The 10,000-nt window shown below is 41.9% G+C and overlaps 2 protein-coding genes across 4 annotated transcripts in view; one reads left to right on the top strand and one right to left on the bottom strand.

Annotated features, from left to right (window-relative positions):
* rest (RE1-silencing transcription factor) overlaps positions 1 to 4,463 on the bottom strand; it is an 18,968-nt gene extending 14,505 nt beyond the window's left edge. For both annotated transcript variants that reach the window (XM_028589678.1, XM_028589679.1), the window contains exons 1-3: positions 4,329 to 4,463; positions 1,649 to 1,885; positions 1 to 160 (exon numbers count right to left, since the gene is read on the bottom strand). The exon at positions 1 to 160 is cut by the window's left edge and continues 494 nt beyond it. In XM_028589678.1, coding sequence (XP_028445479.1) covers positions 1 to 160; positions 1,649 to 1,872 — 384 coding nt within the window. In that variant the 5' untranslated portion in view covers positions 1,873 to 1,885; positions 4,329 to 4,463. The remainder of the gene's footprint in view (positions 161 to 1,648; positions 1,886 to 4,328) is intronic.
* Positions 4,464 to 6,982: 2,519 nt separating this feature from the next.
* The window catches only part of b4galt1l (DP-Gal:betaGlcNAc beta 1,4- galactosyltransferase, polypeptide 1, like), a 27,761-nt gene continuing 24,743 nt past the window's right edge, over positions 6,983 to 10,000 (top strand). For both annotated transcript variants that reach the window (XR_003693561.1, XM_028589685.1), the window contains exon 1: positions 6,983 to 8,018. Coding sequence is in view for 1 of the 2 variants with exons in the window: in XM_028589685.1 (XP_028445486.1) it covers positions 7,785 to 8,018 (234 nt within the window). In the remaining variant the exon portion in view is untranslated. The remainder of the gene's footprint in view (positions 8,019 to 10,000) is intronic.

Here is a 10,000-nt window from a genome sequence, read left to right as displayed (position 1 = left end):
AGCTTTGTCTTCTTCATCATCATCATCGTCGTCGTCTCCATCGCTATCTTCACCGTCCTCGGCGCCGTTGCCAACGACGACGGCGACGATGTTCGGGCCGGGAGACTCGGGGTACTCGATGATGCACACCTCTCGGTAGTTCTGGTTGTCGTAGCTGTACCTGGAATACAGTACAGACGTCAAGAGGTCAGACAGACAGGCAGACAGACAGGCAGACAGAGGGACTTCGGCTCAGACAATTCTTCTAAGAGTCTGACAACATTATGGGATGGATCCCTACAGAGATAGACCTTTTAGTTAAAGAGTAAGATCCTTTTAGTTTAACATGAAACAACCCCGAAATCACCATCACCAAACTCCACCAGACTCCATGTAAATAATCAGGACTTTTATCATCGTAAAACACACTTCATTCAAAGTGGACAGAAACTAAATAAAACTACCAAAAGCCGTCTTGGTTCATCTTTCCACTGTTCCAACAATCACCACTCTGGTTTGGTTGAAATAAACCCTTAATTCAACCATTTACATGTGGAAATATGCTGGCTCTATACACGCTAAAAGTCCTGATTATTTACATGGAGTCTGGTGGAGATATGCTGGCTCTATACACGCAAAAAGTCCTGATTATTTGCATGGAGTCTGGTGGAGATATGCTGGCTCTATACACGCTAAAAGTCCTGATTATTTACATGGAGTCTGGTGGAGATATGCTGGCTCTATACACGCTAAAAGTCCTGATTATTTACATGGAGTCTGGTGGAGATATGCTGGCTCTATACACGCTAAAAAGTCCTGATTATTTACATGGAGTCTGGTGGAGATATGCTGGCTCTATACACGCTAAAAGTCCTGATTATTTACATGGAGTCTGGTGGAGATATGCTGGCTCTATACACGCTAAAAGTCCTGATTATTTACATGGAGTCTGGTGGAGATATGCTGGCTCTATACACGCTTAAAGTCCTGATTATTTACATGGAGTCTGGTGGAGATATGCTGGCTCTATACACGCTAAAAAGTCCTGATTATTTACATGGAGTCTGGTGGAGATATGCTGGCTCTATACACGCTAAAAGTCCTGATTATTTACATGGAGTCTGGTGGAGATATGCTGGCTCTATACACGCTAAAAGTCCTGATTATTTACATGGAGTCTGGTGGAGATATGCTGGCTCTATACACGCTTAAAGTCCTGATTATTTACATGGAGTCTGGTGGAGATATGCTGGCTCTATACACGCTAAAAGTCCTGATTATTTACATGGAGTCTGGTGGAGATATGCTGGCTCTATACACGCTAAAAGTCCTGATTATTTACATGGAGTCTGGTGGAGATATGCTGGCTCTATACACGCTAAAAGTCCTGATTATTTACATGGAGTCTGGTGGAGATATGCTGGCTCTATACACGCTAAAAGTCCTGATTATTTACATGGAGTCTGGTGGAGATATGCTGGCTCTATACACGCTAAAAGTCCTGATTATTTACATGGAGTCTGGTGGAGATATGCTGGCTCTATACACGCTAAAAGTCCTGATTATTTACATGGAGTCTGGTGGAGATATGCTGGCTCTATACACGCTAAAAGTCCTGATTATTTACATGGAGTCTGGTGTAACACAGATGGACTCGCTGACTACTGACCTGATGATGTTCTCCTCCTCCTCCTCCTCGCTGTCTGAGTAGCTGCATCCCACCGTCTTCAGCTCCATCATCTCCTTCTCGTCCGCTGCGCTGCCGTCACCGCCGGCGCCCTCGGTTGCCGCCACGTTGGCCAGCATCACCAGCTGAGGGGCGGGCAGCGCGTCGCTGGGCGCCTCCTCCAGAGGAACGCCAGCAGGGAAGGAGAACACGGTCTGAGCGGCCATGTTGGGTTCGGCTCTGGAGGGGTGACAACACAGAGGAACAGTTATAGTTAATCACACACACACAAAGACACACAAAGACAAACACACACACACACAGAGACAGACACACACACAAAGACATGCAGACACACACACACACACACACACACACACACAAAAGACACAAAGACAAAGACACACACACACACACACACAGAGACAGACACACACACAAAGACATGCAGACACACACACACACACACAGACACACACACAGACACAGTCAAAGACATGCAGACACATACACACACACACACACACACACACACACACACACACACAGTCAAAGACATGCAGACACATACACACACACACACAGTCAAAGACATGCAGACACATACACACACACACACAGTCAAAGACATGCAGACACATACACACACACACACACACACACACACACACACACACACACAGTCAAAGACATGCAGACACATACACACACACAGTCAAAGACATGCAGACACATACATATACACACACACACACACACACACACACACACACACACACACACACACAGACACATGTTTGGACAGCAATCTAAATGTGTAGTCAGTACTTTCATGGTATAAACTCACTAACAGACAGAAATGGCTTTTAAAATAAGGAAAGAACCATTTATCAGTATTCATATGTATATATTCTGTATGTATTAAACTCCTAGTGTTACATTATAATGTGTAACAACACACACACACACACACACACACACACACACACACACACACACACACACACACACACACACACACACACACACACACACACACACACACACACACACACACACACACACACACACACACACACACACACACACACACACACACACACACACACACACACACACACACACACACACACACACAATGTGTTGGTGGCTGTCGGCCATTTTGAAACAGCACCACAGCTCAGTCGACAGCGCCATAAGGAGAGAAGACCCGTTCAGAAGTCCCTCTGGAAAACAGCCACTTTAACAGACCACACTGCAGACACCGTCAGAGACATTTAACACACATTTCTAGTTTTAGATCGAACATATATGAAGATATTTACAGAAAGTTTTCAAGATACAAAAAGACTTTCTACACAGGAAGTCAAGAAACGCTCAAATCACCCGGATAACACGTACGTGATTAACTCTTAAACACAGTTAAACTTGAATAGAGGTTTGGTGTAGGCGAGCTAAAAGTAAAGGGAGATACTTTGCAGTAAAGTTGCGAATATATACACTTAATATAAAGTCAGTGTAGTTGATCTAAAGTTATATAAAGTCGTGGTTTGTATCGATTCAGTCACATTCAAATTTTCGTCGCTATTTTTTTAACGTTTTGACTTTTTCTTCTACGTTTTTTTTGTTTTATTTTAGGCGTTTGTTGTTTTTTCGACGTTTTATTTGATGTAAAGTTATATCAAGTCAGTGTAGTTGATATAAAAGTTATTTAAAGTCATGGTTGTGATGCAAAGAGCTAAAGCAAAACTTAACCTTAGTTTGCGGAAGTTAGCTAGAAGTCGATTAAAATATAGTTTAAGTGAGTTTAAAGTACTAAAAGGAGTGTTTTTCGGCGGTTAGGTTAAATTAAAGAGCCGTAGGGATGTGTTAAGAGTGTCGGAATTTGTTTGAAACTGTAAAATTACTAATATTCATACACCCACCAGACTCCATGTAAATAATAAGCACTTTTATCATCGTAAAACACAGTTCATTCAAAGTAGACAGAAACTAAATAAAACAATCAAAAGCCGTCTTGGTTCATCTTTCCACTGTTCCAACAATCACCACTCTGGTTTGGTTGAAATAAACCCTTAATTCACCCATTTACATGTGGAGATATGCTGGCTCTATACATGCTAAAAGTCCTGATTATTTACATGGAGTCTGGTGGAGATATGCTGACTCTATACACGCTAAAAGTCCTGATTATTTACATGGAGTCTGGTGGAGATATGCTGACTCTATACACGCTAAAAGTCCTGATTATTTACAAGGAGTCTGATGGAGATATGCTGGCTTTATACATGCTAAAAGTCCTGATTATTTACATGGAGTCTGGTCGACGGGAAGACGACACAAGGGTTGAGCAAAACTTAACGTAAGTTTGCGGAAGAAGCGTTAAGTTAGCTAGAAGTCGAATTTTAAAAAAGCGACATTTTGATTTAGATAGTTTAAGTGAGTTTACAGTACTAACGGATGTTTTTCGGCGGTTAGGTTTAAAAAGAAGAGCCGTTGGGATGTGTTAGTGTGTCGGGAGTGTTAGCCATGGTGCTGATCAGCCCCGGACAGCGCCTTCTTCACCGACTCCATTTTACTCCAAACTGCCAACAACTTTCCAGTTGTTCTGCTCCGACTTTCAGCCGCCAACAGCTGCACTTTCAGCCCGACATTTAGTACCGAAAAGCGGGGGGAAACTCACCGGCTCTTCGCTTCCACACTTTACTCCACTTTGTCTTCACTTCTTTCCAGCTTTAGAAGTTATTTTTTTTTCCTTCTTCGACGAACGCGAACGCAGAAAGAAAAGTGGACAAGAAGTTTCCGCACATTCCTCCACATTGACGCACGGTGGGTGACGTCAGCACGTCGCTCTGGTTTGTTTTATCAGTGGCATTATAAATCCGACCTTCATTGTTACCGGAATAAGTATTAAAAGTCATAAATGTAAAAAAAAAAAACATACAATGAAATATACTTCACGCGGGGGAAATTTGTTCGGAACTCCTATTTTATTATATATTCATTTGGGTGAAAAAAAACCATCACCAAACTCCACCAGACTCCATGTAAATAATCAGGACTTTTATCATCGTAAAACACACTTCATTCGTGGACAGAAACTAAATAAAACTATCAAAAGCCGTCTTGGTTCATCTTTCCACTGTTCCAACAATCACCACTCTGGTTTGGTTGAAATAAACCCTTAATTCACTCATTTACATGTGTCCTGATTATTTACATGGAGTCTGGTGGAGATATGCTGGCTCTATACACGCTAAAAGTCCTGATTATTTACATGGAGTCTGGTGGAGATATGCTGGCTCTATACACGCTAAAAGTCCTGATTATTTACATGGAGTCTGGTGGAGATATGCTGGCTCTATACACGCTAAAAGTCCTGATTATTTACATGGAATCTGGTGGAGATATGCTGGCTCTATACACGCTAAAAGTAGTGATTATTTACATGGAGTCTGGTGGAGATATGCTGGCTCTATACACGCTAAAAATCCTGATTATTTACATGGAGTCTGGTGGAGATATGCTGGCTCTATACATGCTAAAAGTCCCGATTATTTACATGGAGTCTGGTGGAGATATGCTGGCTCTATACACGCTAAAAGTCCCGATTATTTACATGGAGTCTGGTGGAGATATGCTGGCTCTATACACGCTAAAAGTTTGGTGATAAAGTTTCGATCGGTATTTTTAGATCTGGTTGAGGGAATAATCAATACATAAATAAATAATACTGTATTAAATTATCTTTTTCTTTTCTTCTATTAATAAAAAACAAGTCCAACACAGATGGAATCACATTAAAATGAGAAAAGTTTAAACGTAGTTTCTAGTTTTAACCTTTACTTTGTATTCGACTGTAAACATTATTAGACACTTAGAGCCCATCTTGCAGGTTTTTTTTTCTAACGTACCCATTAATCAACAGTGGTGGTTAACCTGCAACATTTCCAGTTGGTCTTCTTTAAAGTGATCTCCATGACAACTGCCGAGGAAGAAATCGATAAATGGTTGAAAGCTCTGGAGAAACCTTTTTTTTTAATGTACATGCACATAAAGAACCGAAATTAACAAAACTACACAAACATGTTAAAATTAATAAACATATTTAAAAATGTTTTCCTGATTCCTAATCAGATAGTAATTAAATTAATGTGTGTGTGTGTGTGTGTGTGTGTGTGTGTGTGTGTGTGTGTATCTCTGTGTGTGTGTGTGCGTGTGTCTGTGAGTGTGTCTGTGTGTGTCTCTGTGTGTGTGTGTGTGTGTGTGTGTGTCTGTGAGTGTGTGTGCGTGTGTCTGTGGAGTGTGTCTGTGTGTCTCTGTGTGTGTGTGTGTGTGTGTGTCTGTGAGTGTGTGTGCGTGTGTGTCTGTGAGTGTGTCTGTGTGTGTCTCTGTGTGTGTGTGTGTGTGTGTGTGTGTGTGTGTGTGTGTGTGTGTGTGTGTGTGTGTGTGTCTGTGTGTGTGTGTGTGTCTGTGGAGTGTGTCTGTGTGTGTCTCTGTGTGTGTGTGTGTGTGTGTGTGTGTGTGTGTCTGTGTGTGTGTGTGTGTGTCTGTGAGTGTGTCTGTGTGTGTCTCTGTGTGTGTGTGTGTGTGTGTGTGTGTGTGTGTGTGTGTGTGTGTCTGTGTGTCTCTGTGTGTGTGTGTGTCTTTGTGTGTCTCTGTGTGTGTGTCTGTGTGTGTGTGTGTGTGTGTGTGTGTGTGTGTGTGTCTCTGTTTCTGTGTGTCTTGAAATTTAATGAGTAAAGTCTGATGTTGTAGTTACATATTTTCACCACGTGGGGGCGTTTCTGCTTTACTTCCATTATTACCACATACAGTATCACATGATGAATTTAATAAATGTATCTTTATACATTAAAACATCAAGAGCGAGATTTTTATTTACACAGTAAATAACACAACACATCTACATAATAACCGGGCACAAGTTAGTGTGGATTTAAAATCCGTTTTTAAAATAAATCAAAATATATAAAATAAAAAAACATTTTTATTTATTTTTTATTATCAGTTTTACTCTTCCAGGTTCTCAAAATATAAATTATGTGTTATACAATAATATATGTAGAGAAAGCTAATTGATTGCTGTTACATTGACTGTTTTAAAAGTGTATTTATTTCGGTATTAATATGCACCTTTTATTTATTTTTATCTTTTGTATGTCTTGTCAATATCCCCCTTAGATATGAATAAAATCTTGCTGTTTTGAATCTGTTTGTATTGTTTTTTTGATGAATGCAAACTCAATTTTCCTACAATAAATTATAATGTACTGAAAAACTATAGATATATACTGAAAAACAAAAAAGTTTTCCTCTTCCGGTAAATGACTTTTATTTTGAAATCGTAGGCGGAAGTGTAAGTAACCGTTTCGTCAGCCCGACACATTGGTGTCCTGAGGCAGCCTGAGTCGCTGTCTGTCGACTTACTTCGTTACTTCTTAACGTCGCTGTTAGCAACCGGTAGTTTATATTTGTTGAAACTACATTTTTAAAGTATTTGTTTGAGCGGGAAACTTCTCACCTTTTTGTTTTTTTCAGCCGTTTTCTTGTAAATGACTAAAGAGACACGAAGTTCCTGCGTTGCTAACTCCCGATAGCAGTTAGCGTCAACAGTTTACGTCACTTTAAAAGTGAACGCACGGTGAGCTACTTGAAGCTAACTGCTATCTGACTGTGACGTAGCTCAAACTATTAACATCACTGTGTGTTGTAATTCGGCTTCTTCTTTTGGGAACTTTTCGCTCTACTTTGACACAACTTCGGTGTCTAAAACTCCGGAACTTCCGCGGAAATGGAGCCTTAAAGTTGACCGTAAGTTAGAGGAAACCTGGTGGGAACAGGCAGCGTCACTTTAAAAGTCAACGCACGCTAAGCTAATTTAAGCTAACTGCTATCTGACTGTGACGTAGCTCAAACTATTAACAGCACTGTGTGTTGTAATTCGGCTTCTTTTTTGGGGGAACTTTTCGCTTTACTTTGACCTCAAAACTCCCAAAGCTCCGGAACTTCCAGGTGAACTTCCGCGGAAATGGAGGCTTAAAGTTGACAGTGAGTTAGAGGGACCCTGGTGGGAACAGGCAAAGTGACTTTTCCGGCCCAGTTCGGTTATAAATACTGTCCCAGGTGGTGAGGCAGGATGGCCGGAGACGCCACGTTGAACTTCAGCCTCTTACACCGGACCTGTAAGCTGGTGGTGCTGCTCTGTTTCCTCCACATCTCCGTCACCGTCTTCTTCTACGTCCGCTCTCTGGACATCCGCTTCGCATTCGTCCGGAACCAGCAGTCGCATAGCAACAGCACCACGGAGATGAACCCGGTCAGAAACATCCCAGAATATACCCCCGGACTGGAGCTAAAGATGCCCGAGACTGTAAGTATATCTACTCAAGATTACATGTACTCAAATTACATTTACTCAAGATTACATTTACTCAAGATTACATTTACTCAGATTACATTTACTCAGATTACATGTACTCAGATTACATGTACTCAGATTACATGTACTCAGATTACATGTACTCAAGATTACATGTACTCAGATTACATGTACTCAGATTACATGTACTCAAGATTACATGTACTCAGATTACATGTACTCAAGATTACATGTACTCAGATTACATTTACTCAAGATTACATGTACTACTCAGATTACATTTACTCAAGATTACATTTACTCAAGTACAAATGTAGAGGTACTTAAATCTAGCCCGAGAGAGAGAGAGAGATAGAGACAGACAGGGAGAGAGAGAGAGATAGAGACAGACAGGGAGAGAGAGAGAGACATGGGGAGAGAGAGAGAGAGAGAGAGAGAGAGAGAGAGACATGGAGAGAGAGATAGAGACAGACAGGGAGAGAGAGAGATAGAGACAGACAGACAGGGGGCGATAGAGACAGACAGGGAGAGAGAGGGACAGACAGGGAGAGAGAGGGACAGACAGGGAGAGAGATAGAGACAGACAGGGAGAGATAGAGATAGAGACAGACAGGGAGAGATAGAGACAGACAGGGAGAGATAGAGACAGACAGGGAGAGATAGAGACAGACAGGGAGAGATAGAGATAGAGACAGACAGGGAGAGATAGAGACAGACAGGGAGACAGACAGGGAGAGATAGAGACAGACAGGGAGAGAGAGGGACAGACAGGGAGAGAGAGGGACAGACAGGGAGAGAGAGGGACAGTAAGGGAGAGAGAGAGAGAGACAGACAGGGGGGGAGAGAGAGAGAGAGAGACAGACAGGGGGGAGAGAGAGATAGGGACAGACAGGGGGAGAGAGAGAGAGACAGACAGGGTGGGAGAGAGAGAGAGAGAGACAGGGGGGGGAGAGAGAGAGATAGGGACAGACAGGGGGAGAGAGAGATAGAGACAGACAGGGAGAGAGATGTAGAGACAGACAGGGAGAGAGATAGAGAGAGAGAGAGACAGACAGACGGAGAGAGAGAGAGAGACAGACAGGGGGAGAGAGAGAGATGGAGACAGACAGGGGGAGATAGAGAGACAGGGGGAGAGAGAGACAGACAGGGGAGAGAGAGAGAGACAGGGGAGAGAGAGAGAGACAGACAGAGGGAGAGAGAGAGAGAGAGAGAGAGAGAGAGACAGACGGGGACAGAGAGAGAGACAGACAGGGAGAGAGAGAGAGAGAGAGAGACAGACGGGGACAGAGAGAGAGACAGACAGGGAGAGAGAGAGAGAGAGACAGACAGGGAGAGAGAGATAGAGACAGACAGAGGAGAGAGAGAGAGAGAGAGGAGACAGGGAGAGAGAGACCCTTTTTTATTAGGGGAAGATAAAAACACAGCATGGCTAGCAGCTAAATGTCTTCTCCTGCCACAATACAAGGAACAATAAATAGAGAATTATATATATTATCATTTCTTTTCTAATTTATTATTTTAGTTTGTATTCTTTTTTTATATACTGTTTCAATGTACCCTCTGAGGGAACGGCACAGAAGTTGTTTAGTATCTGCATTTATATCATAATTATAATTTTTACTTGTATTATTATTATTATTCCATCAGATGTATTTACTCCTTGTCATTTTATATGTATCTTTGTTCTTATGCTTTGGCAACACAGATGTATTTTTTTTTTGTCATGCCAATAAAGCAACATGAAATTGAAATTGAGAGACAGAAAGGTGGAGAGACACAGAAAGAGAGAGACAGAAAGAGAGAGAGGAAGACATGAAGAATATTTGATCACATTGTGGTAATAGTACTTTTAGTGGAGTTAAGGATCTGAATAGTTGGGGGGTGATGGCCCAGTGGATATGACCCATGCCTTTTGGTGTGGGAGACGTGGGTTTGATTCCTACTGAGATAATCCAACCAATGTGTCCCTGAGC

The sequence above is a fragment of the Perca flavescens genome, chromosome 10 (genome assembly GCF_004354835.1).
Source record: "Perca flavescens isolate YP-PL-M2 chromosome 10, PFLA_1.0, whole genome shotgun sequence".
Classification (NCBI taxonomy): Eukaryota; Metazoa; Chordata; class Actinopteri; order Perciformes; family Percidae; genus Perca; species Perca flavescens.
This window is presented reverse-complemented; position numbering and strand designations above follow the sequence as displayed.